Source organism: Rhinoderma darwinii, chromosome 1 (assembly GCF_050947455.1).
Source record: "Rhinoderma darwinii isolate aRhiDar2 chromosome 1, aRhiDar2.hap1, whole genome shotgun sequence".
In the NCBI taxonomy this organism is placed as follows: Eukaryota; Metazoa; Chordata; class Amphibia; order Anura; family Rhinodermatidae; genus Rhinoderma; species Rhinoderma darwinii.
In genome coordinates, this window is record NC_134687.1 from 114,963,482 (window position 1) to 114,990,981 (window position 27,500).

The window sequence follows — 27,500 nt, forward strand, 5'->3', positions numbered from 1 at the left end:
TGTAATATAGTCCTGGCAAAGCAAATAAGACTTCAAGTCATTTTATCTACACGTTGCAGAATTTTTCCGCACGTAAATTGACCTGCAGTGCAGACTTCAAAATCCGCATCTTGTCAATTTATCCTGCCACTTTTGTGGTGGCATACAATGTGGTCACAGCATGGTACAAGAACAACAAGGCCTTGGAGACTTAATCACATTATGGCTTTATTGTATTGCCATACAGACTCCATGCAGGTGGTTCAGCCGTGAGCATGAGCCCATGTGGTCCGCCATTAATTGGTCTTGTTCTTTTGTCCAACAGACCCAATTGGTGGTCGATTGGGATGCCTTGTTCTAGTTTCTTTTTTTTGGGGGGGGGGGGGGGGGCAATAATCAATTGTAATCTGAAGTTTACGTTACAAACTGGCAACATGGTATCATATCAAACATGTACAGTATTTGTACCTATTTGTTAAACCATCCTATTGCCCATTACTCTGCTTACCCGAATGATCAATAACCCCAGTGATTGCGAATGATCATGAGTGACCTGCAATAAAAGGCTCACAACTTGTGTGAACAAGCCCTTAATTTACTTCTGCAATCCCTAACCAGGACAGAACTCTGAACCTGAGCACCACATAGCTGTCAAAGTCACCTAAAACTACATCAATTAGAAAAGAACTTTGGATATAAATGAGTAAATATCCAGCAGTCATTACTTCAGCTACTGGAGTGAATACAAGAAAGAACCTAAGGTTCACTTGGGAAAAATCAACCAGGTTTTCATTTTGTGAACCTTCCTTAAATATAAGGCTGGATTCACACGAGCATGTTCGGTTCGTAAAGGACGGAACGTATTTCGGCCGCAAGTCCCGGACTGAACTCACTGCAGGGAGCCGGGCTTTTAACATCATAGTTATGTACGACGCTAGGAGTCCCTGCCTCGCTGCGGGACAACTGTCCCATACTGTAATCATGTTTTCAGTACGGGACAGTAGTTCCACGGAGAGGCAGGGACTCCTAGCGTCGTACATAACTATGATGTTAAAAGCCCGGCTCCCTGCACGGTGTTCAGTCCGGGACTTGCGGCCGAAATACGTTCCGTCCATTACGAACCGAACATGCTGGTGTGAACCCAGCCTAAGAGATTATTACCTCCTTTCCTCACACTTCGTCGTCACTTGCAGCCGCTGCCCTGCCCTCCTCACAGGCAACAAGACACAACAAGCAGCATGAATAGGTTGGAGTGCTGATAAAGAGTGATTCATGAAGCAAATCCTGTGACTGAGCTGGTCACCGATCTACACCTTCTGCATAGAGCAATGTCAGACCCTGTTCACATTTAGCTCTTTAGGATCTGCCATTAATCTAACTTGTGCGGTACTCTGTCATTTTCCCTCAGCAGTTGCAATAACTGTCAGTAGAACAACTTTAGTTCAGCAGTTTTCTAATGTCTGTGTTTGGTTTAAAGCAGGAACCCTGAAATCTGACCAGGTTCACATTACATTCTACCCCTTCGTTCATTGCCAAAAGGCCAACCATGGTCTTCAAGCTGCCACTATAAACTGGAAATAAAGCAGTACGGCCTAATACTTCTAGACATTGGGCTTGAGCGGGCAGGCGTCCATTCTCAGCATGCTTGGCTTGATGTAACAGACATTAATATTGGAACTGTATGCTGGACATGTCAGCTACACCCCTCCCTATTGTAATATTACTTGTCAGGAATACCCTCCACCTCAATATCTTTATTCCATGACAAACCAATATAAACCAGGGGAAAAAAATGCATTCCCAGTTCTGGAATACCGTACATACTTTCGTTTCTGTGTTAAATCATATAAAAATAAATAAAAAATCAGATTATAAAGCTGTGAAATAGTGGAGGGGCCCAGACGGCAGTATTATCTGGCTAGGTGTGTTCTATAGCCAATATACCATATGGCCTGGTATAACAGCGCAGCTATCGAGTAAAAGAATAGATAGAACTATATTATTTTTGACTGAGTATATTATGCAGAGTGCAACACTAAAATGGAAGTATACAATACCTATTGTACAGTTTTATAAAAAACCTCAAACTATTCTATTGTGAGCAGCTCCATAAGAAAGTTATGACTGGAATCTGCCAGTGAAAGGCACCAGAACATAAATCTATTTCCATCTGACTGAAATGCTTAATAACACCAGTTGACATTTCCTCAAGGTTCCAGTATGATGATGTTATTGCTCCAGAAGCAGCGTTTATAAGATAGTTTACACTGCCGGGTCAAAGTTCAGCAATATGGCTGCACCTAGACTTACTGCACTACTTATTCATTACTTGCACTTTTTACGGTGAAAAAAATGATTAACAAATCACGAACCAGTACAGATAAAATCATAAAACTATGTACACACAGGATGGACCTGCTGTGGGAAAACCTGCACCATAACTGTGCAGATTAGGATGCGGATCTGACTGTAGATTTCACGCTTTTCAATGCCAGAGAAATATGGCAACTGAATGTGCATAAAAGAGCATGCTTAAGATTTCAAAATCTGCAGAAAAATGCAGAATCCATGCAATTTTCTCTGCAATGTGTGAATGAGGTTTATGAAGTCCCTTTTACGTGCATTGTGCACTGTAGTATGCAGTGGATTTTCAAAAGTGGAAAATTTGCAGAAAATCCAACCTCACGTGAACACAGCCTAACAGAAACCACGTGAACACAGCCTAAATGAAACCACGTGAACACAGCCTAAATGAACCCACGTGAACACAGCCTAAAAGAACCCACGTGAACACAGCCTAACAGAAACCACGTGAACACAGCCTAAAAGAACCCACGTGAACACAGCCTAAAAGAACCCACGTGAACACAGCCTAAAAGAACCCACGTGAACATAGCCTAAAAGAACCCACGTGAACACAGCCTAACAGAACCCACGTGAACACAGCCTAACAGAACCCACGTAAACACAGCCTAACAGAACCCACGTAAACATAGCCTAACAGAAACCACGTGAACACAGCCTAACAGAACCCACGTGAACACAGCCTAACAGAACCCACGTGAACACAGCCTAAAAGAACCCAAGGGTAGCAGACCTAAATAAACAAAAAAATGATTAAGCCCAGCCTTCCTGTTCAGATCTGAAAAATAGTTTTTCAAATCCAACAAAGTAAAGCGAATCCCAGAGATTGATATTTACCAAAAAAAAAAAAAAAAAAAACAACAATTATGTAAATGATTGGGAAAAATATTCAATTAGTACAATATATTGAGCCGCATAAGATCATAGTAGCGCGTAAGTGAAATGAGGGAGAAAATTGTGCAGACTGGCACTCACTGTACTGGGCTACCTGTATACCGGGTGAATACGCTCCTATACTTACCCGTACGGCAGCAGGGGATTTCATTAACCTCTGCCTCTATTTGGCTCTTAAAAAAAAAGTTCAAGTGAGGGAACCATAAGATTTTCCACCGATGAAAACCTAATACAGACTCCAACTTTTGTTAAATCCACAGAGGGGTCGCAGCTACCTACATTATTAGGTCATCAGCCACCGAAAACGCCACACACTCCAGGATGGTGGTCGGTGTCCTACCCGAAGGATTCAGAAAAGTTCTCAAAGTTGTTGCTGCTGTTATTTGGATAACACTACAAGCAAATGATTTCCATGTGGTGAATTTAAAAAAGGAAATATTACGGGTTCCAAATCAACTGGAAGATCAATCCAATCCAAGCCCTTCCTACATAGCTGTCCAAGGTGGATCCCAGAGAACTAAGCGTTGCACGCAGAGCGGAGGGAAGAAGCAGCCGGGGCTCCCACAGATGACGTATCCAGGACCATGGAAGTGGTCACTCGCTTCTCCTTACTTTCTGCAGGAATGCTAATGAAATGTCTCTGGATTCCCACACTGTATGCAAATGTTCCCACAGAGAGCAGGGCGTTGCTGTGCAGCGAGTCAATCCCGGCCGTCAGTCCTGAGCTCCCATGAAGGAACCAGTGGTGTAACACAGAAGCTGCCGCTACTACTGGATGTGCCGTCACTGCTCCCTCGTTCAGGGCCTCCCATTTCACATTCCTCTTTTGCACGTCAGCTAAAGTCTGGAATGTCACTTCTCAGGCCTGGAATGTAAACTTGTTCATAACCAGTGTTAATGGAATCTCTGTGCCCCCCAACCCCCACTCACTGCGAGCTCCATCCTCACAGGAACGATGGGAAGAGAGGAGGAGGGGGAGAAATCTACTTCGCACTTCTGGTCTGGGTGGAACCAGGGAGGTAGTGAGAGGGAGCTGTTCACACACCTGTGCCAGGAAGTGTTACTGGAGCTGCTATACCACAGTGGAAGTCATTAACCCCATACTGTCAGCTATTCTCATCTTCTTTGTGTCAGTATTTTAGAACACAATTTCGCTACCAAAGGCTTGTGAAGCAGGTCAAGTATATGGCCGCCATGGAAGACCTGGCACTACAATATGGCTGAAAACTGCGGCCTACAGGCTCCAGAGTTCATAGAAAAGTATGTGCATCCTGACAAAAAAAAAACACAATGACACGGACAGGAACTGCTCTCATATTAGGCCAGAATCACACAGGAACCACAGCATGTCCCGGGCAAATTCAGGGAGATATAATGCAAATTGAAAGTCATGTCTACTACGAAAAAAATAGAGCAGTCATACATATGGAGTTCATCCTAAGAGTCCATTCACACGTTGTGGTCGCGGTGCAGTTGGAACAAAAAAAAAAAAAAAAAGCATCCGAAAACCGCATTCGTTTTTACTGGGATTTGGTGTGTTTTTCTATGTAGATGCTGTAAAAATCGCTAACGAAACGAAAAGCACACCAATCCCGATAAAACATCATGCGGTTTACGGATGTCATTTTTTGATGCGGTTCTAACCGAACCGCAACGTGCGAATGAACCTGAAGGCCAAATGCACACGATGCGTATTACGTATTACACACGATGCATTTTTTCCTGCAGCAAATCCGCAGCGTAATACAGTACCAGCTAAGTAAAGGAGATTTCAAGTAATTTAATCTACATGTTGCAGAATTTTTCCACACGTAAATAGACCTGCGGTGCGTATTTTAATCCGTAGCATGTAAATTTATTTTGCGTTTTGTGTTTATTTTGCGTTTCCGCCTCAGAATTGTATCTGACAAGTTTATTTAAAAAAAACACCAAATTCTGCAGCATAAAACTTTCCACATAGAATTGGAAAAATGCACCTAAAAACGCATAAAATAACGCACCAAGAGTGGATTTTACCTGCAGAATTACCTGCCTTTATCTGCGGTTTTGATGCGTGTGCATGTAGCCTAAGGGTCCATTCACACGCTGCCGTTGAGGTGCGGTTAGAACCGCCCTGAACACCCCCATCCAAAAACTCGTTTTACTGCCATTTGATGCGTTTTTATGTAGTTGCGTTAAAAACACAGCTACATTGTAAAAGGTACCAAATCGCGGTACAACTACGTGCGTTTTTTCATTCGGTTTTTAACACCGGCCAATTATTGGGCAAATGAGCATCCATATAAACTCTCATTCCCGATAATTGTCCTGTGTATACAGGGCAACGATCAGCCGATGAACGAGCGAACGCTTGTTCGTCAGCCGATCGTATAGTTTTAAATGCCGAAAATATTAGCATCGTCTGCAGCACGTCTCCCAGTGTAAACATTGAGTGCTGCCGTCACGATAGAAAAGCATGGGGGTCGTAGTATCGTCCGCTCGTCCCTATACTAGCACGGCCCATGTCGAGTCATCAGAGTACCTTAAAGAGGCTCTGTCACCAGATTTTGCAACCCCTATCTGCTATTGCAGCAGATCGGCGCTGCAATGTAGATTACAGTAACGTTTTTATTTTTAAAAACGAGCATTTTTGGCCAAGTTATGACCATTTTTGTATTTATGCAAATGAGGCTTGCAAAAGTCCAAGTGGGCGTGTTTAAAGTAAAAGTCCAAGTGGGCGTGTATTATGTGCGTACATCGGGGGGTTTTTACTACTTTTACTAGCTGGGCGTTCTGACGAGAAGTATCATCCACTTCTCTTCAGAACGCCCAGCTTCTGCCAGATCACGCTGTGACGTCACTCACAGGTCCTGCATCGTGTCAGACGAGCAAGGACACCGGCACCAGAGGCTACAGTTGATTCTGCAGCAGTATCGGCGTTTGCAGGTAAGTAGCTACATCGACTTACCTGCAAACGCCGATGCTGCTGCAGAATCAACTGTAGCCTCTGGTGCCGACACGATGCAGGACCTGTGAGTGATGTCACAGCGTGATCTCTCGAGAACACGGCTGTGTCTGCACTGCCAGAAGCTGAAGAAAAGTGGATGATACTTCTCATCAGAGCGCCCAGCTAGTAAAAGTATTAAAAACGCCCCGATGTATGCACATAATACACGCCCACTTGTACTTTTACTGTAAACACGCCCAGTTGTACTTTTGCAAGCCTCATTTGCATAAATACAAAAATGGTCATAACTTGGCCAAAAATGCTCGTTTTTAAAAAATAAAAACGTTACTGTAATCTACATTGCAGCGCCGATCTGCTGCAATAGCAGATAGGGGTTGCAAAATCTGGTGACAGAGCCTCTTTAACACGTTTCTTTTCAATGCAACTGCACAATTGCATGGATAAAAATGACCCATTGTACCTCCAGGTTTATAAACATCACGTCAGGAGTCTTTTTCAACGGGGATCCATGAGCTACAAACAAGGGGCCCTAGCGCTCTGTGTGTGTGTGTGTGTGTATATATATATATATATATATATATATATATATATATATATATATATATATACACACACGTCTCACCCCTCAATGTAAACATATGAGAGCAGGGTCAACATTTAGCTCAGAAATGCAGATACCTCCAAACCAAAATTTTAAAGGGGCACCAAAAAAGTGTGACCACTTTATTCTAGTGATTGGTAGGGGTCCTAACTCACGAACCACCCAATAGCGATGTCAGAAGTCTTTTTTATTTAACACAACATTAATCATTGTGAAACTGTAGCTACATCTGCATAATGTTAAATTGGTGAACTTACAGGAAAACGTCTCTATTTTATGTCAATGTATCCAAGCTGGAAACATTGCAGAGTGCTGGTTATTATATCAGTGATCGCCACAGCCACTGTACTCCGATGTTTATTACTATGCCCCTTGTACACAGGCTGTATGCTACATATGGACAATACGGACTTCATATCCAGTGTTTCTCTATGAAGCGTGTATAAAGGGTGAGTAATCCAAATCTCACTTCCTGCCGTCATTGCCCACCAGTGACGCTGCTCGGGCTTATTACTTGTGTCATGTCACAATAAAGGACTTTTCCACACACAATGGAATTGCTGCAGAAAATTTTATGGCAGAAAATGGTGTGTAAATTGCTGCGTTTTTCACAATGTTAGGAGATAGAGACATCTCCCCTCAAAAACGCAGCAATTCTGTCCACGTTCCGCAGCAGGAATCGACATGCTGCGGTCCAAAAAATACGCAGCACAGGTCAATTTCTGCTCAAAATTTGTATGCAGCGTGTGGAGGAGATTTGTTAAATCTCACCCACTAGGCTGCTACTGTATTTTGCGGAGTTTTTTCCGTCTGAAAATTCCGGATGGAAAAAATGCGGCATTTCCGCAGCGTGTGGACGAGCCCTAACATGGAACATGAGCCATCCTGAGACCGAACCCAGAACCTCTACAGCAAAACATTCCCATTTTTATCTGATAATCAGAACAACTTGCAGTGACAAGCCCAATCACATTCCCCCCCCCCCTCCCCCACCACTGCTCTGTGTGACACACACTCGTCTGGTCTATACAACTATATAGCTTAGGCTCTGTTCACATCTGCATGGGGGGGTCCCGTTCTGATGTTCCGTCTGAGCTTTGCGTCAGAACGGGACCCTGAGCAGACCCAAACTGACAAGAACGGAAACCAGAGGTTTCCATTTCCATCACAATTGATTTCAATGGTGACGGATCCGGTGCCCGTGGTTTCCGTTTGTCTCTGTTGTGCACCGGATTCGTCATTTTGCCGGAAGCAATAGCGTTGTAGATTACATCAGAACGGGACCCCAACGCAGATGTGAACAGAGCCTTAGAGACACTTTCAGTAACAGTTACTTATGTATTTGTCAACAGATATATCTATGCAAAATACACAAATACATGCACTACAGCCTTCCAATAACACCTATTGTTATCTGTATTTACTGTTCCAGATCCCAGGATGGTTCCCTGCAGGGCCTTTCAATGCACCCACGTACACAGAGCACACACTGTACACCTGCGGCATACACTTTTCCTCCTGGTATTATCTGACTAGCATGTTTGGAAACCATAATCTACACAGCGATACCACCTAAAAATATATCATGGAACTGCAAAAATGAACATTCCCTAAACCTGGGTAACATTATTATCAGAACTGCTCCATTAAAATGAAAACTCTTGAATGGAAAGTAGCATTTGCATGCCTGTATTTTTGGTATGTCTTAGTTGGCCTCATGCACACGACCGTAAAAACACCCGTTATTGCGGGTCGTTATTACGACCCGCAATAACGGGCTCATAGGCTTCTGTTAGCCACGGGTACCTTCCCGTTTGCTCACGGGAAGGTACCCGTGCCGTTAAAAAAGATAGAACATGCCCTATTTCATGCCGTAATAACGGCACGGGCATCCCATAGAAGTCTATGGGGCTCCCGTAATCATGGGTGGCTGCGTGTGTTCACCCGTGATTACGGGAGCGTTGCGAGGTGAGGCGAGGTCAGGGAACTACCCGGTCTGCAGGCCACAGCACAGTGGCGTAACTACCGCCGGGACTACAATGAAAACTATGGCAGAGCGGGGAGGTATCTCCCCGCTCTGCCATAAACAAGACATGTATCCCCTATCCTGTAAAAAATAAAAATAAAAGACGTTCATACTTACCGACAACTTCCTGCTTCCTCCAGTCCGGTCTCCCGCCCGTTGCCTTGGTGACGCGTCCCTCTCGACATCCGGGCCGACGTCCTGGATGACGTTTCAGGCCATGTGACCGCTGCAGCCAATCACAGGTCAATCACAGGCTGCAGCGGTCACATGGACTGCCGCGTCATCCAGGGATGTCGGGCTGGATGTGAAGAGAGGGACGCGTCACCAAGACAACGGCCGGGTAAGTATGAATTTCTTTAACTTTTATTACAGAAAAGGCTGTCCCTTCTCTCTATCCTGCACTGATAGAGAGAAGGGGCTGCCGATTAGTGCAGTGCTATTTTGCTGCCAAAAACGTGCTCGTAAATACGGGTGGAATACGTGTGACACCGGACCCATATTTACGAGCACGGGTTCGTAAATACTGGTGCAAAACGGGTGGAATACGTGTGACACCGGACCCGTATTTACGCCAGTATTTACGGGTGGGAAAAAATACGGTCGTGTGCATGAGGCCTTAGTTCTTGTATATTTGCTGCAAGAAACGGAAATGAATGCCATCAGAGGAATTCAGGAAAACTTATTTACTCTGATAGGTACCCTTGTATTTGTTGCCAAAACTGGGAGCAGATCCTAACATAGAACTTGCATGAATGTGCCCTTAGATATTTGGTGCAATCTAGAATACTGCCATCTCTCAATCCAAAAGCAGATAAAATACACAGAAACATTGAGGACTTGCTGGGGGAGGAAAAAAAGAAAAGGAATCAAGATCATCTGTGTAGCTCTTCATACCAGGAGCCAAGTGCTTACCACATAACAAAAGGAAGCCGTTATCCCAGGCCAGCTTCATATTTGTTTTCTGTATCCATGATCCGGCTGTTATCTTTCTTGAGACTCTGGCTCCGGACTTTTCTCCTCCTGAAATGAGGCATGACACTACTCTGGTCACATGCAGCCTGTCCTCACTAGAGGAATCATATGAGGGGTCAGGCCTATGATTCTCACAAGATTGCCTGACATACTTCGTCAGTTCATCTGCAAAAAATATTTCTGTAAACTGACTGGCCGCAGGTAGTCCCAACTGGGACACGTGACATTTATGGTCTGTCAATAGGATATATCAGAAATATTTGTAAGTGTCTGACCTCTTAAGGCCCTTTTACACCGGCCGATAAGTGGCCGGTTCAGCCGAGTGCCGATCAACGAGACATCGTTGATCGGCACTCGTTTGCTCCTGTCACACGGAGCTATGGATGGGGACGAGCGGTCGTTACTCCGATCGCTCATCCCTATCCATTATCCTGTCGGCAGGGCGTCTCAGGGAGATGTGCTGCCGACAATGATAATATTTAACTTCTTTAAAACTATGCGACCAGCAGATGATCGTGCGTTTGCTCGTTCATCTGCTGATCGTTCCCCTGTTTACACAGGGCAATTATCAGCAACGAGTGTTATATGAAACCTTGTTGGCACGATAGTCTGCCAGTGAAAAACTCCCTTAATGAGGCTCTGTCACCAGATTATAAGCGGTCTATCTTGTACATAATATGATCGGCGCTGTAATGTAGATTACAGCAGTGTTTTTTATTTAGAAAAACGATCATTTTTGACGGAGTTTTGACCTATTTTAGCTTTATGCTAATGAGTTTCTTAATGAACAACTGGGCGTGTTTTACTTTTTGACCAAGTGGGCGTTGTACAGAGAAGTGTATGACGCTAACCAATCAGCGTCATACACTTCTCTCCATTCATTTACACAGCAGATAGCGTTCTTATTACATCACTATGTGCAACCACATAAACACACTATAACGTTACTCAAGTGTCCTGACAGTGAATATACATTACCTCCAGCCAGGACGTGATGTGTATTCAGAATGCTGACACTTCTGTAGCGTTTCTGTGAGATTTACAGCAAGGCAAACGTAATCTCGCGAGATTACGATGTAAACCGTCATTTAAAACGAGATTACGTTTGCCTTGCTGTAAATCTCACAGAAACACTATAGAAGTGTCAGGATTGTGAATACACATCGCGTCCAGGCTGGAGGTAATGTATATTCACTGTCAGGACACTGCAGTAACGTTACTGTGTGTTTATGTGGCTGCACATAGTGATGTAATAAGAACGCTATCTGCTGTGTAAATGAATGTAGAGAAGTGTATGACGCTGATTGGTCACTGATTGGTCAGCGTCATACACTTCTCTCCACAACGCCCACTTGGCCAAAAAGTAAACACACCCAGTTGTCCATTAAGAAACTCATTAGCATAAAGCTAAAATAGGTCATAACTCCATCAAAAATGGTTGTTTTCCTAATAAAAAAAAAACTGCCGTAATCTACATGTAGAAGCTGGGCCACTTATAATGTGGTGACAGAGCCTCTTTAAGATCTACAGCAATCCAGATAACAGGAGTTCCATGTCCAGTTTTCAAAAAGGTAGCCGTATGCCATATGGGAGATACAGGAAAAGCTTAGCGAATGACAAACACAGATGTGGACAAAACACTTTATTCTGAGAGCATATTTATATTGATCGCAGTTTAAGATTTTCATGTGACGGAGGCCGAATAGTGTTAAAAAGAAGGGGCACATTAAGTCTACAGAGAGTGGGGACAGGACTAGGAGTCTGTGTTCAGCTGGTAGACAGATTTCTTTAAGGCATAATGCACACGACCGTGCAGTATTTACGGTCAATAAATACTGCACGGATGGGCCGCGGAGTGTCATCACAGTAATAAGTACAGGAGCACGGTCCGTAAATGCGAAAAATAGTCCTATTTTTTTGTGGCTCATTTCTACGGCCCAGACACACACACACACACACGTAGAACATACGGGAAGGTGTCCGTGGCCGATAGAAACAAATGTGTCAGTATTTGATCAGTAATTGCGGATAAAAACTATGGTCGTGTGCACGAGGCCATAGGGAGCATTACTTTCTTGTGAGTCAGTTTCATTCTCACAGTGCACATTAAATTGACAACAGCACAAAGCTGAGCTGGGATGTTTTTTACCCTCCATCCAAGGCAGTTACTAATATCCTGTATGTGGGATGCTTGCCCAGGAGAGACACACCAGGGAACAAAGTCTTTTTTCTGTATAACCCAGATCCTAGGGTAAACCCAAATTATTGATTGTTTTGTTGCAGTTTCACTGTGTAAACTGAAGTGGCGTTCGTGTTAAATGGTCACTAACTTTTTAACAAACTTTTCATAAATGAATAGTACAAGTGAATATAAGAAACTTTCTAGTAAATCTTATGAAAGAAAAATCCCACTTTCTCTACTTATCAGGCACTTTTCCGGTCCCCACACTGATCATTCACTCTAAATTTACTGCTAAAATCAGTTTTGAGAGACTAGACAGATTATCCGCTCACTTAGGGATCATGTTACATGCCGCACATAGAAGTCTATGGAGAGTAGAGGAGGAAGCAGAAGGAGACAGAGACAGAGACACAGCTGCAGATTCTAGTTAGTGTTGCTTATCAACCCAGTGCTAGATTCTCAGCTACACTGCTTTATGGCGTCCTCCATGTTGCTTCTACTTCGGAGGGTGTGCTACAAAGAGATAGGAGAGCAGGATCTCCTCTTTTCTCTATGTGCAGTGTGTAGAAGAAATGATAGCAGTTAGGCTTCTATCACTTGTTCAGGGAAAACTGAGAATTAGAGGTAGAGCCTGTAGAGAGGGAAAACCGCTAAAAATAACTGCAGAATATGATAGCCTATCCTGAAAAGTCACCTGAAATGTTAGGTACGCTTTAAAGGGGCTGTCCGCTTTAAATAAACCTCTTTGTTGCGAGGGTCTCCTGAACACAAAGTGTCCCAAAGCTGGGCCCCTAGCATTTAGTTGAAAACTGTGGGGAAACCAGGCAGAAAGCGTTCAGCCTTTGGCTGGGTTCACACAGTTTTTTTTCTGCAGGGGGAAAATCTGCCTCAAAATTTTGTTTGGAATTTTGAGGCAGATTTTCCTCTGCCTGCATGCCGATTTTTGCTGCATTTTCCGCCCTTGGCCATTGAGCGCCGCAAGCATAAAACGCCGCAAAATACGCTTTCTCTGCCTCCTATTGATGTCAATGGGAAGTCAGAGGCATAAACGCCCGAAGATGGGGCATGTCCCTTCTTTTTCCCACGAGCCAGTTTTTCCGCTCGCGGGGAAAAAACGCCTCCGCCTCTCATTGAAATCAATGGGAGGCATTTTCAGCCGTTTTCCGGCGTGGCGTCAAAAACCTCTGTGTGAACTCCCTTTTTATCAAACATGTTTAACTCAGAGAGAAGTCCTTAATTTAGATACTTTTTCCAAAATAAAGTGAATCAGAGAACCACATACAGCACAACTCTATGGACTGGATATGCAACTGCCTATTATAAACAAATACAAAGTCAAAGAAGCACTCCGGCAATTATTTTTTCTGCACGTATAATGCTAACTCACCAGCAATATTCTAGTACTTTTGTTTCTTTCCATCTTAGTTGCATCCATACATTTTTAACCCTTTCATTATAGGCAGCTGTGTCATGTGATCTCAGTCTGACCACCAAAATAGACCCTGCTCTCATGTGTAAAAACCTATCATTAGCAGAGGGTACAGGCTGAAGCTGCAGGACATAGGATACACAAAGACTCTGCAGTGCAAGTACAGAAATTCTACGTCATGGGTCAGCAACCTCCGGCACTCTAGCTGTTGTGAAACGAATTCTAAGCATGCCCTTACAACTAAAGGCTGTCAGGGCATTCTGGGAATTGTAGTTTCACATCAGCTGGAGCGCCGAAAGTTGCTGACCCCTGTTCTATGTCATTGATCTATCATTTACGGTACATAGGATTTAGAGCTGAGCAAGTGCAGCGTGATGAGACTCCGCCCCCTTTGCCTCTGTAAAGCCAGAAGCATCATCGGAAATGTAGGGAACCACATTAGAGGTGAAGAAGGAACATAGATGGCAGAAATCCCATAAATGGTACATTAACTAAAACAGATATACACAAGGCATACAGAATAGCATTCTCTACAGTATTCTATAATAGTCTATGCTGAACTTTATTGAAAAAAAAATTACTTCAATGGGAGAAGGCTGTAATACTCTGAACCGCCGCTACTGTCGGCGGTTCAAAGTATGAGCAGATAAGGAATGAAGGGGAACCAGCGCTTGTACAATTTCCGTGGTCGCTTCAAAACAGCTGATCGTGGTGGTGCCAGGAGTCGGACCACCAACGATCAGGTCTTGATGGCCTATCCTGAGCTTAGTCCATCAATTTCTTAGGACTGGAAAACCCCTTTAAAGAACAGTTAAACGTGAAAATGAGCAGAAACATTTCATTGTCCCGATTGCAAAAACTGAATCAAGGGGACCCCAGCATTGAGACATCCAACGTACTTTGTTCCTCACAATCTTTGGCATCTATTATGGAACTACACATGCTACTTTACTACTAGTTCATGCTTATACTCAATACAAGCCATTAGTCTACTGGAAGTAATTATATATTAATTATAGGCATTGTGAGAAACTAGACATGGACCACATAATCCACAATACATATGTTGATCTGAGCCGCTAGGCATAATTTATAAACATGAACATGAGGTTCTTTGTTAACATTTTGATCAAACTGTATAAGCACACTTGCCACTTCACGGCGACCTCTTTCAAAGTGGGTCCCTATTCTATCGGTTGCAGCACCGCATGGCGGCCACGTCAACATATATTTTCTGGATTGTGCGGTCCACGTGTAGTTTCTCACAATGCTGATATATTAATTATAATTAATGAGGTTTTCCGATCAGACACATTTATGACATATCCACAGGATATGCCATAAATCTCAGATAGATGCGGGTCGCACCCATCTCTAGAACAGGGCCCCCTAAACCCTGTTCTACCTTTCTCGGTTCCTGCTGCCTTCTGGGCCACTTCGTAATTTCTGACCACGTAATTCGCTGTTTTTGTAGTTTCCGACCATGTAATCAGAAAGTGGCCCAGGAGGCGGTGGGAACCGAGAAAGGTAGAACGGGGGTTAGGGGGCCCCATTCCAGAGGTGGGACCCCGCATCTAACTGACATTTATGGCATATCCTGTGGATATGCCATAAATGTCCCTGATGGGAAAACCCCTTTAATTATATAATAATTCAGTAAAGGGTGATGATACAAATAATTTATCTGTTCAGACCAAAGTTGATAAACAGACGTCTGTTTTATTGCTTGTGGTAGAGAGATGCAGACCTCTCCAAGCATGGATTGTTTAGCACAAAAGAATGGAGCCGTTTCACACCAGCTGATTGAATGGCAAGTAAATCCAAGACATACTGGAGCCAAGATTCACAATCCACCTTCACAGGTAACAATGAAAATGCAGGAGGGGGTTAGTCAATAGAGCGCCAGCTTATCAGTAATTAGCCCACATATGCGCATGCACGTGATTCGGGTAGGGCGGGTCACTAGAGAAAGCCATACAACTATACTTCACTTTTAGCATAAATGTCTAAATACAAAAAAAAAAAATCAGACAAGCAAGCTTTTGTTCTCTTTTTGAAAACCCAAAGTGGCGGTGAATTACTGAAATAGCCCTGGTATATAGCTTTTATCAGAGTCGCTATCCCTTCAAAAACTGCAACGTTCTGTATGGGAGCCTGCATTCTACCTATGGGGCAGCAGACGCATAAAATATTATTTCCCGCATTGGCTGATAAAAAAGATGCAACTCCAAGTGCAGCAATATGGTAGCCCTGTATTCTCCCCATAAGCAATGCTTCCAGAGGAGAAAACATCTGTGACACGACTCATTGATTGCCCAATTACTCTTTTTTCCCCTCAGATTCCATATGAATAGAGGTACAGTGTGGCGCCATGGATTATCATAGGCACCGCATTGAAGATCCATAATACTGTGGTGTGTATAAACTCTAAGGTTGTGTTCACACAGGTCGTTTGTTTTTTTTTAGAAGCCTTTCAAAAAGGTAAAAACTTTACTGGAAAAAAAACATGTGCATTCATAAATTGCTGCTTTTTGATGAGCTTTTAAAAAGACAAGAAAATGTACCACAGAAAAACAATAAAGCGGACATGATTGCGATAAAGAGACTGGAAAAACCTAAGCAACGCTGCCATACTATATAATTCATGAGACGCAGCCGTCGCACCCGGTCACTGAATGACCATGTACTTGTTTGTAATGGTTTTGACAAAGTGGTGCTGATGTTACACCATCATATATAGAAGGCTTTGGATGTTTTGTATGTCTGCTATTTAATCTCTATGGGTTGTACAGAAAAAAAGAAGATCAATCATCCTGGAAATCTTAGGCTATGTTCACACGGAGTATTTTGCAGGAGGAATATCTGCCTCAAAATTCCGTTTGGAAGTTTGAGGCAGATTTTCCTCTCCCTGCACGCCGATTCTCGCAGAGTTTTTCGCTGCGTTTTTCGCCCGCGGCCATTGAGCGCTGCGGGCATAAAACACCGCAAAATACGCTTTCTCTGCCTCCCATTGAAGTCAATGGGAGGTCAGAGGCGGAAGCGCCCGAAGATAGGGCATGTCTCTTCTTTTTCCCGCGAGGCAGTTTTACTGCTCGCGGGAAAAAGACGCCGACGCCTCCCACTGAAATCAATGGGAGGCATTTTCGGGCCGTTTTTGCCGAGTTTTGCGACGTGGTTTCCGCGTCAAAAAACTCGGCAAAATACTCCGTGTGAACATAGCCTAACACTGGTCAATTTTGGCCAATGCAACGAGCACTGATCAACGAGCCAGGTCATTGATCGGTGCTCGTTTGCTCCTGTGACAAGAAGCTATGTATGGGGACGAGTGCTTGTTACTCCGATCGCTCGTCCCAATACGTTATGTCGGCAGCGCCTCTCCCTGCTTAGAGCGAGATGTGCTGCCGACAACGATAATATTAACTTGTATAAAACGATGCAATCAGCCGAGGAATCAGCGTCTGCTCCTTCATCTGCTAATCGCTGCCCTGTTTATATAGAGCAATTATCGGCAACAAGCTTTCTATGAACGCTTGTTTGCCGATACTTGGCCAGGGTAAAAGGGCCTTACAGCATCAGTTCGGTTATTGTGCAAATGCTGTCGACAAATAATCTATAGTTGATCGGTCTGTATTAACCTCTTAACGACCGGCGTATAGTGTTTTTACGTCGGTCGTTAAGGGTAGATCTTCTGAAGCAACGCGTTTCCACATCGGCACTTCAGAAGAACGTTCCCTGATGCGGGGTGCTGCTGAAGCCTGGGCTGTTAGTAACAACCTCGGCCTTCAGGGTAACGATCGGAGACCACTAGCAGTGGTCTCCGATCATATTTAACCCCTCAGATGCTGCGCTCCATAGCGGGCGCCGCATCTGAGTGATTTTAGAGGGAGGGAGCTCCCCCTCTCTCATCCCACTGGCATCCCCACGTGCATCGCGGGGTGCCGATGGTTTCTATGGCGGCCTGGGGGCCTAACAAAGGCCCCCAGGTCTGCCTTTAGTCCTTGCTTGTTAGGCCATGCCAGAAGCATGACCTAACAGGTGCCTGTCAGTTTTACACTGACCGGCAATAATACACTGCAATACCGAAGTATTGCAGTGTATTATAATAGCGATCAGAAGTTTGCACAGTAAAGTCCCCCAGTGGGACTAACAATAAAGTTAAAAAAAAAATGTAAATAAAAGTTTGAAATAAATAAATGTCCCAAGTAAAAAAAAAATAAAAAAAAAAAAATATTTCCCCTTACAAATTACTTTATGAAAAAATGTAAAAAGTTACTCATATTTGGTATCACCACATCCGTATCGAACCCAACTATAAAATGATTACATTATTTAACCCACATGGTGAACGCCGTAAAAAATATAATAAAAAAACAACGCCAGAATTGCTGTTTTCTGTTCATCCTGCCTTCAAAAGAATTTGATAAAAAGTGATCAAACCGTCGCATCTACTCCAAAATGGTACCAATACAAACAATGCATCGATCAAAAAATAAAAAAGTTATGGCTCTTAAAATATGGTGACACAAAAGCAAATAATTTTGAAAAAAACATGTTTACTGTGTAAAAGTAGGAAAACAAACATATCCATAGAAATTTGGTATCGCCGCAATCGTTACGACCCGCTGAATAGTTATTTTATTATTTATACCACACCTTAAACGGCGTAAAATTAAGACGCATAACAAATGGCGAAATTTTTGGTTGTTTTCCAGAACCCCACTAAAAAAAGTTATTAAAAAGTTAATCAATAAATTGTAAGTACCCCAAAATGGTGCGATTATAAAATACAACTTGTCCCGCAAAAAAAAGTCCTTATACAGCTATGTTGACGCAAAAATAAAAAAGTTATAGCTCTTTGAATGCGACGATGGAAAAACGTAAAAAATTGCTCGGTCATTAAGGTTTAAAATACCTTCGGTATTAAGGGGTTAAAAGAGGTTTTGCAGCACCATAAACATTTTTTTTTAAAATCAGCTGAAGATGGTATAAAATAACAAGGAATAGATCCGCTGTCACGCCGACGATACCCTGGTAACCTTCTGGTCTCAACAGGTGACCGCTGCAGCTAATCATTGCCCACAGCGGTGGCATTAGAAAAAGCTGGCAATACACTTAAGATTAGGATCGGCCACTGTGTCATACATCAGATCATTCGTACGCATGATCTGACCATCCACATGCCAGACTAGACCGGCAAATCAGGGACATCGTTAAAAAAAATAAAAAGTGTAAAACAACAGAATGGACTTGTGCAAGGTGGTGAATGGTCAGCTGTAATTGGCCGTCCATGCCATGCACGACTAGTTTCAACTAACGTTGGGCGAAAAAATCCAACACGACAGATCACCTTTTTGGCAGACAGTCTGTCGACGGCCATCAAGCATGATTTTAAATGGTGGTTGATCTAAATGGTCAAAATCAGCCAATTTACTCGGCTTTCATCTTCTGGGCATAGACAGCTTTAAAATGGATGAGGACCAGGAAACTCTTAGGCTATGTTCACACAGAGTATTTTGCCGAGTTTTTTGACGCGGAAACCGTGTTGCAAAACTCGGCAAAAACGGCCCGAGAACGCCTCCCATTGATTTCAATGGGAGGCGTCGGCGTCTTTTTCCCGCGAGCAGTAAAACTGCCTCGCAGGAAAAAGAAGCGACATGCCCTATCTTCGGGCGCTTCCGCCTCTGACCTCCCATTGACTTCAATGGGAGGCAGAGAAAGCGTATTTCGCGCTGTTTTATGCCCGCGGCGCTCAATGGCCGCAGGCAAAAAACGGCGCGAAAATCGGCGTGCAGGGAGAGGAAAATCTGCCTCAAAGTTCCAAACGGAATTTTGAGGCAGATATTCCTCCCCCAAAATACTCCGTGTGAACATAGCCTTAGAGTGGAATTATTATTATTTTTTAAATGTATACTAATTTAAAATAAATAAAATAAAAAGGTGGGGGGCTCGAACACCACCTTTAACAAATTAGGGCAGATTTACTAATACGGTCTCATATTTAGACAGAGTGCACTTAGACCAGGCAGTCAGAAGATGCACCACATTTATCACAGATGCACGCTGTATGATAAAACTGGCGCAACTTGCTAGACAATATTCTCGTCCTTATACCACCTCTTGGTTGGCTTAATTTACACCATTATTTTTGGCTCATTTAAGCCCTGCCCCATTTTCACTAAATCCCGCTCCGTTTTGGAGACTTTGAAACATTTTTAGTAAGGCACAAGCATGCTCGTTTTGGCACATTTGCTTTACAAATCGTTCACAAATTAGATGTAACATTATATGCCACATTTTTCGACGAGGTCTAGGTGCAATCACATTGGTAAAACTGCCCGATTGATTTTAAAACTTTTAACAGGCCCTCAAATCTGGGCAAATGTTTTTCTCCTAACCCTATTCATATGCAGTGCAACAATTACACCTTGTATGAATGGGGCAGAATATCATGTGGTTGTCACAAGTTAGGATGGGCTACCAAATATATTCAGAAATACAACTACCACAATAAACATTCCAGGACTGTTCATTTCCTGCCACAGCGGTAAGGAGGCTTCCTACTGTGGATAGGTCATGCACATGTTGCACGTACATGGCCACCACATACCAGATTCATGAGCTCAACTGCTGTCTGACAGCTGTTCATTATCAATTCACATCTATGTAGCAGCCCCTCCAGAGCATAGAGGGTAAGCATGGCTGGGATCGCTTTTACCGCCATGGTCAAACTGCCTACGGCCCCCTGCACACGACTGTGTCCGTGATTATGGGCACGGCCAGCCACTAACAGCCACTCGGATTTGCACTCGCATATATTTTATATGAGACCACGGTGTGTAAAAAGCAAACTATAGGACGTCTTCTGCGGGGCCTTTCTATGGGAAGGTGTCCGTCGGCCATAGAAGTGAATAGGACCATAATCGCGGTCCATAATTACGGACAAAATCTACGGTCGTGTGCATGGGGCCTGAACGACCCAAAATACTATTACATCCAGAAAACTAGCATGTAAGATTTGGATCATTTATACTGTATGACTGAATGCATCTTCAGGTAATAATACAAGCTGTAAAGCCAGATAAAAAGAAAAAAAAAAAAGTTTAAATCTTAATATCTATATGGAAGGCGTAAACAATAATAGAATGTGAACCTACCTTTTAAGTGACAATAATTTCCATATATTTTTGGCTAAACAAAGATGGTAGGAAATATGGAGGTTGAATACGTACTGTATATAAGTGTATACCATCCATATATTTCTGAAGGAGTGACATGGTTTAGCTGTATTTTTGAATTGATCAGGTTTCCATGACAATGCCTTGATCATATTGATGACATCTATAAAATGAATCATGGTATAGAGATTTTGCTCTATACAGATATCTGCACCTCCTTTACGCGCTCGTACAAATGATAGTTCCAGATCATTGCTTTGTGTGAACAGGGCAGCGATCAGCCGACAAATGTGGAGATCTGCAAACAAGCGCCGATCTCTATGCTGTATTGTCGATCGCCACTCGTTTAAATCCGTCAGTGTAAAAAAGCCTTTATAAAAGAGAACAGCTGAGTTTTTCTTAAAAGAGAAGTAACTGTGTCTCTTTTTGACTAATATGTCTCATGACTTAACGTGTTAGAATTTTCAGAGTTATGAACTTTCATGTCAAGAACATTTTCTCAGAAAGATTTCCCCTTCTGATGATGCACTTCCTAATCTGTTCTTAGTTCCCTGACACACTTCAGTCATGAGTCGGCCCGGAGGATTCTTCTCTGCCCACAGTGACCTCTTCATAGCCAAGTGACATGTCCATTTCTCATGGGTCCCCCGGCTGACTGCTCTACAGTATCCAGCCAAAACCCCCTGTACCCTCTACTGCCATTCTCTGATCTTTAAAAACCACAGCTTCCAGTGCGCACCCCTCCCTTTTCCATTCAATTCATGGTATCCCACAGCGGCTTCTTTTCTTCTCGTTCTAGAACTAGTTACTGGGAGAGTTTATTACGCTAGTGTCCTCCTGTGTTTGTGATCTTTGCAGAGTAGACCGATATACTAAAGCATTACCTATTAAAAGCAGCTCCTATCTTCAAATACTGTAGGGTTTTCTTGTTTATGGAAATAAAGCTTGATGATGGTATTATGAAAATATATCCAACTTTCTGATATACTTCGTTCCTTAATATTTTTTAAAACCCAAAAAACAATGGCAGAATTTTTTTTCACCAACCAAAAATAATAGTAAAAAACCTATGCAATACATTATATATCTACCCCCAAAAAATACAATGTGCCATTGAAAAATACAACTCGTCCCGCCAAAAATAAAACCCTCACACGACTATGTCGAGAAAAAAATAAGAACATGAAAAAAATCGACTTTGAAAGAAACTAAAATTTGACGCGTCCTAAAGGCCAAAATAGGCCTCTTAAGAGGTAAATCAGCGGTGGTTGTGCAAACAGACTAGACAGTACAAAAATAGTGCCACGTTCCATTCAATACAGTATTACGGAGAGTTTCTTGTACGTGGTGCTTTTCTGTTTGCAAACATACTTTTGACTGCTGTTGCGCGAATCACGCGCGTCCCACGGAAGTGCTTCCGTGTGGTGCGCGTGATTTTCCCGCACCCATTGACTTCAATGGGTGCGTGATGCGCGAAAAACGCACAAATATAGGACATGTCGTGAGTTTTACGCAGCGGACTCACGCTGCGTAAAAATCACGGACTGTCTGCACGGCCCCATAGACTAACATAGATCCGTGCGAGGCACGTGAAAATCATGCGCGTTGCACGGACGTATATCACGTTCATCTGAATAAGCCCTTAGGCTATTATTAGTTCAAAACATTTCCAAAAATACTCCTATAATCATTTTATCTTTATCCACGTAAAACTTTTTGATGCATATTAAAGAGATTGTATGGAAATAGAAAAACCATTGCTGCTTTCTTCCAAAATCCGCTCCACTCTTGTCCATGGGCTGTGTGTGATATTGCGACTCAGCCCCATTGACTTAAGTGTGGGTAACCTGCAATACCAGAAACAGCCCATGGACAAGAGTGGCACTGTTTCTGTAAGACACGTTCTAGTTATCTCATACAACCACTTTTATACTTCACGGTCCCTGAGCTTTGCCTGGGGACTCCAATCTGCTGCGTTGTTAGAACAAGTGAATGCTGGGTTGTCAAGGTGCCAGTTTTAGTTGGTTCCTGAGGAGCAGCAGATCGCATTTTAGATGAAGAACAGCTTAGATAAAGTCAAGTTTTCCTTCACCCCCTTGACCTTCAATGATTCACAATTTCTTCTAATGAATCAAGCTCCACTGGGAAGTGATTCATGTTACCTACCTAGTAAGATTGCTGGTGATTCAAAGCTACTTACACCACCTGGCAGAACCTGGAAGCAGGAGGAGCGCACCAGACAGACAAATAAAGATATGTAAAACACGGAATGATAACAAGTCATTGCAGGGAAGGAGAAAACGCGAGCCACCATTGTTGCTTGCAAACAAATCTAGTAAGGGAGAGGTCTCAATATCATGCAGTACTGTGACAAGAAACGGCAATGGGCGCCTCTCAATAATGCATCTAAAAATCCTTAATCGTTTTGTATTTGGAGGTGAAAATAGGCAGAAAACTACTTCCATGAGTTAATTTTACCTTCGGACAAGAAAAGAACAAGACAAACGGTATGTTTTGTATTATTGACACCGTCTAAGACACGCTTACAAATAAAGCTGGCCATACACATGCAATGCTTCACCCGACTCCACCTTAAACATGCCAAGCACACATTTTTATTTTAATGGAGAGAAGGGAATGAGTGCTTATCTCCCGCAGGAATAAAATGTTGAAATCCAACATGCCAGATCTTTCTTCCCTCCCAACATCTGCTGTAGGGAGACAGTTAGGAGGCCTCCCATTCACCATATATCGGTGCCCGATCCCGATGAGGTCGACAGAATTGGCCGATGTTTAACGTGTATAGGAAGCTTAAAGGGAACGTGTCATCAGAAAATGACCTATTGTTTAATAGTTGCTATGTTAAAAATATTTGTAAAACATTTTTGCAATTTTTTTTTCTAGTATTCTATGTTATCTATATTTTAAAATATTCCTAAAATCTCACCGTTTTCACTGAAAGGCCCTACTATCACTCCATGGCTACATAAGACACAGGTCATCTTGCCGAGTGTCATACTGAACAGTGTGACATTTACGTTCAATATTATGCAACTTAATTAGTTTGTCCCTAAAGCTAGCCACATATAAAACAGCAGACAGATGGACAATGAATCAATCGTCCATCTGTACTGCAGTGCGATGACATCACCAACATTGCCGATAAAGGTCAGTACATCTAACAACACTATTTGTATATTGAATGATAAGTAATGGCCAATGGAGGGCCGGCAAAACAGTAGGTCAAAATTTCAGCAGATTACCTGTAATTAAAGGGGTATTCCCATTTTACACATTTATGGCATATCCACAGGATATGCCATAAATGTCTTATAGATGTGGGTCCAAGTTCTGAGGCCCGCACCAATCTCGAAAACAGGGATTCCCCGACCCCGTCTGGTGAAGCGGCCACTGGTAGCGGCATGCAGGCAAATACTGTGGAGAGGTAGCCGGGTTTACGGACACATCATAGCACAGTGAGACACACTGTTTACGAAATGGCTACGCTGTTAACAGACATTCCATTTACTTTTATGGGAGTTAAGAAAACATCCAGGCGGAGATTGAGTTGAGAGGTGGCTGGGTTTATGGAAACAGTGTAGTTCGCTGTCATATTCTGTTTCCGTAAACCCAGCCACCTCTCCACTTAATCTCCGCCTGGATGTCACTTCACCAGGCACGGTCGGGGGGCCACTGTTTGAGATTAATGCGGGTCCCAGACCTGCATCTATTAAAAATATATGGCATATCCATGGACAATGAATAGAGCAGCAGGGCGCTCCATTTAAGCTCATCCTCACTGCGGAGGGGGGTGCAGCGAAGAGGAATGAGAAAGACTTTGGACCCCATTCTAGTGATCGGTGTAGGTCCCACAGGGGAAAAAAAAACCACATATATACAGGAATCCAATATTTTGTAATCAGAAATCATATACAGTAACATTCCTTTAATCCAGCATCTGCTAATCTAGAAATTAAAGGGGCTCTGTCACCAGATTATAAATGCCCTATCGCCTACATAATCATGTAGATAACAGTGGTTTTTATTTTGAAAAACGATCATTTTTGAGCAAGTTATGAGCAATTTTAGATTTATGCTAATTAGTTTCTTAATAGACAACTGGACGTGTTTTTACTTTTTACCAACTGGCCGTTGTACAGAGGAGTGTATGACACTGACCAATCAGTGACCAATCAGTGTCATACACTTCTCATTGTTCCAGCCCAGCATGATCCACAGCACAGTGTGATTGTGCAGTGAATGAAGCTGGGCGGGAACAATGAGAAGTGTATGATGCTGATTGGTCACTGATTGGTCAGCCTCATACACTCCCCTGTACAACGCCCAGTTGGTAAAAAGTAAAAACACGCCCAGTTGGTCATTAAGAAATGAATTAGCATAAATCTAAAATTGCTCATAACTTGGTAAAAAAATTATCGTTTTTCAAAATAAAAGCCACTGCTGTTATCTACATTCCAGCGCCGATCAGATTATGTAGGAGATAGGACACTTATAATCTGGTGACAGAGCCTCTTTAAGGGCACAGAACTGGAATGCAGGACTGGACAAAACCCAGGAGCCATTTAGCCAATGCACCTAAAGATTCAATGCTGGCACCCAACATTGTGTGTTGTTTTACATTGATGTCTATGAAGTTCTTAGTAACTGGCTACTAAAAGAAAAAAAAAATATCTAAAATGGTTTCTTGAGTAGTCTGACTCCTACTTGAAGTCTACAGTAATTTGTCTACTTCTGCTGTAATCTGTAGTAATCTGGAATTTTTACTAAATCAGGAGTAGAAGACACAGAGATCACTGGAGAGATCACCAATTAGGAGACTACTCAGATCAAAGAATAAAAACAAATGATAGTAGTATTTTTTGTGTTTGAAATCTTTTAGGTTGTCTTCCTGGAAGATATCTATACAAAGTGACTGTCCATTTATCCAGGATTTTTAATAATCCAGCAACTACCATATCCCTTTAATGACAGATTAGGACAATTTTGTCTTTTCATTCTATATGATGTATGTTCATTACTAATAAAACTAGAAACATACATTCCTATTTAGCTATATATAAACTACATCCAAAAATCAAATGTTAAACAAGAAATATATGACATCACTTAAAAAATGTCCATTCACCTACCTGCTCCTGGGGAGAAACATAGACTCTTTGATGAACACAGAACCAGATAAGAGGATATACCAGCAACTTCCAATATCATCTGGGCTGAAATAATAAAGAGATAAGCAAAATGTAACCAACACAATATTTGACCATTTATGCATCACTTACACCATCAACCTACAATAGTCAAATATTCTATATGTAGCAATGTTAGCAGCAGAAAGCCATAAACATGAAATGATGAAAAGTGGAATCTTTCTTTGTTCTGAAATCCGACTGTATTACACAAGGCCGGCTTTACCAAAGACAAACTCCAGACAGGAAGTGAAACCGCCAAGATGTGCCTTTTCTACACAAATTTCCTCAGTGTCTAATTTTAATTTTAGCAACTCTTTTGCACTTTGCCTACAATTTTGCGGATGTGGAAAATGTAGGAAATGTTAACAAGTTCCAAAAAAAAAAAAAGGAAGTAAAAAATAAATGCGTCTGAGATCTATGACACGGAAGCCAGATGCCAACAATCCGCACTTTAGAGTATTTCTCCACCTAGTGGACAAGGCAGGGCACATGCTGCTAGGACAGGGATACATTAAACAGTATGGGTACTGTCTACAGAACAGATATGTTTCATGTAATGTGCTGTGAAGGCGCCATTGTAGTATAGACTGAAAACAGCCAATACACATTTACCCTCTGAATGACGTAACTATTGGACAAAGGCTCCTCTATGCAACTACTGAGGACAGGTTATTTAGGACAAAGAAACTACTCCAGAAAACCAAGCACCATAGATATACAAAGTGACCATGGCTACATGTAAGAGATCAGAGTCAAGTACCCAATGAATATTTATTTTATACAAAGCCATTTAAACACACAGATTGGACGGACAACTGGTCCACAAGAAGCATTTGGAACTTCATTCATTTATTCATAAAATCCCATTAGCAGCTTTCTTTCCATTTGGTTGTCTGTTGTAAGAAAAAAAAAAGGGTCTGCTTTTTTTTTCAGAAACAGTGCCACTCTTGTCCATGGTTTGAGTGTGGTATTGCAACTCATCACTAGGTAAGTGAATGTGTGTCGCTGCTCTGGAGAAATGGCAAGCCCTATTTTCTAACCTACAGCATCCCTTTAAGGCCAGGATAGCACGCACACGCACGTACACACACACACGCACGCACACACGCACTTTTTGAGCCAAACGCAGAAGTGAACAAAAGAAAGGAGATGCATTAGTCTTTTCTTTATACTTTCCCTTCCATTTGGTCCCACTTCTGGCTTTGGCTAAAAAAAAAATTAGCCCAAAACTGCCACGAAAACTGAATCAAAACGGTGTGTGATCCTGGCCTAAAGGAAAAACCAAGAATCATATATGCATCAATTTTCCATCAATAAAAACAATTTCTGACAGATCTCATAGTTTGATTCCTGTAAGGCAAAGTTCACACTTGCGTCGTATAATCCGTTACGCTGATCCGTTTTTAGATCAGAATAAGGATAAAAATGGACCAGTTATAAACCCCACTGAAATCAAAATTAGGCTTCGTTCACATCTGCGTTGTGGTCCCGTTTTGACGTTCCATCGGAGCTTTCCGTCAGAACGGGACCCTGAGCAGACCCAAACTGACACCGACGGAAACAAGAGTTTTCCGTTTTCATCACCACTGATTTCAATGGTGACGGATCCGGTGCTCATGGTTTCCATTTGTGTCTGTTGTGCACCCGTCCCATCGTTTTGCCAGAAGCAATAGCGTAGTCGACTACGCAGATGTGAACGAAGCCTAACGGATGCAAACCCA

At 42.6% G+C, this 27,500-nt stretch overlaps 1 protein-coding gene across 8 annotated transcripts in view; it reads right to left on the reverse strand.

The window, feature by feature from the left end:
• The window catches only part of RAPGEF2 (Rap guanine nucleotide exchange factor 2), a 310,680-nt gene that overhangs the window by 116,278 nt on the left and 166,902 nt on the right, over positions 1-27,500 (reverse strand). For 7 of the 8 annotated variants that reach the window (XM_075860288.1, XM_075860291.1, XM_075860290.1 and 4 more), the window contains exon 4: positions 25,720-25,803. In XM_075860288.1, the coding sequence (XP_075716403.1) occupies positions 25,720-25,803 (84 nt within the window). Of the gene's footprint in view, positions 1-3,516; positions 3,539-25,719; positions 25,804-27,500 lie in introns of those variants that run through there. The other variant, XM_075860294.1, reaches the window with a different exon arrangement.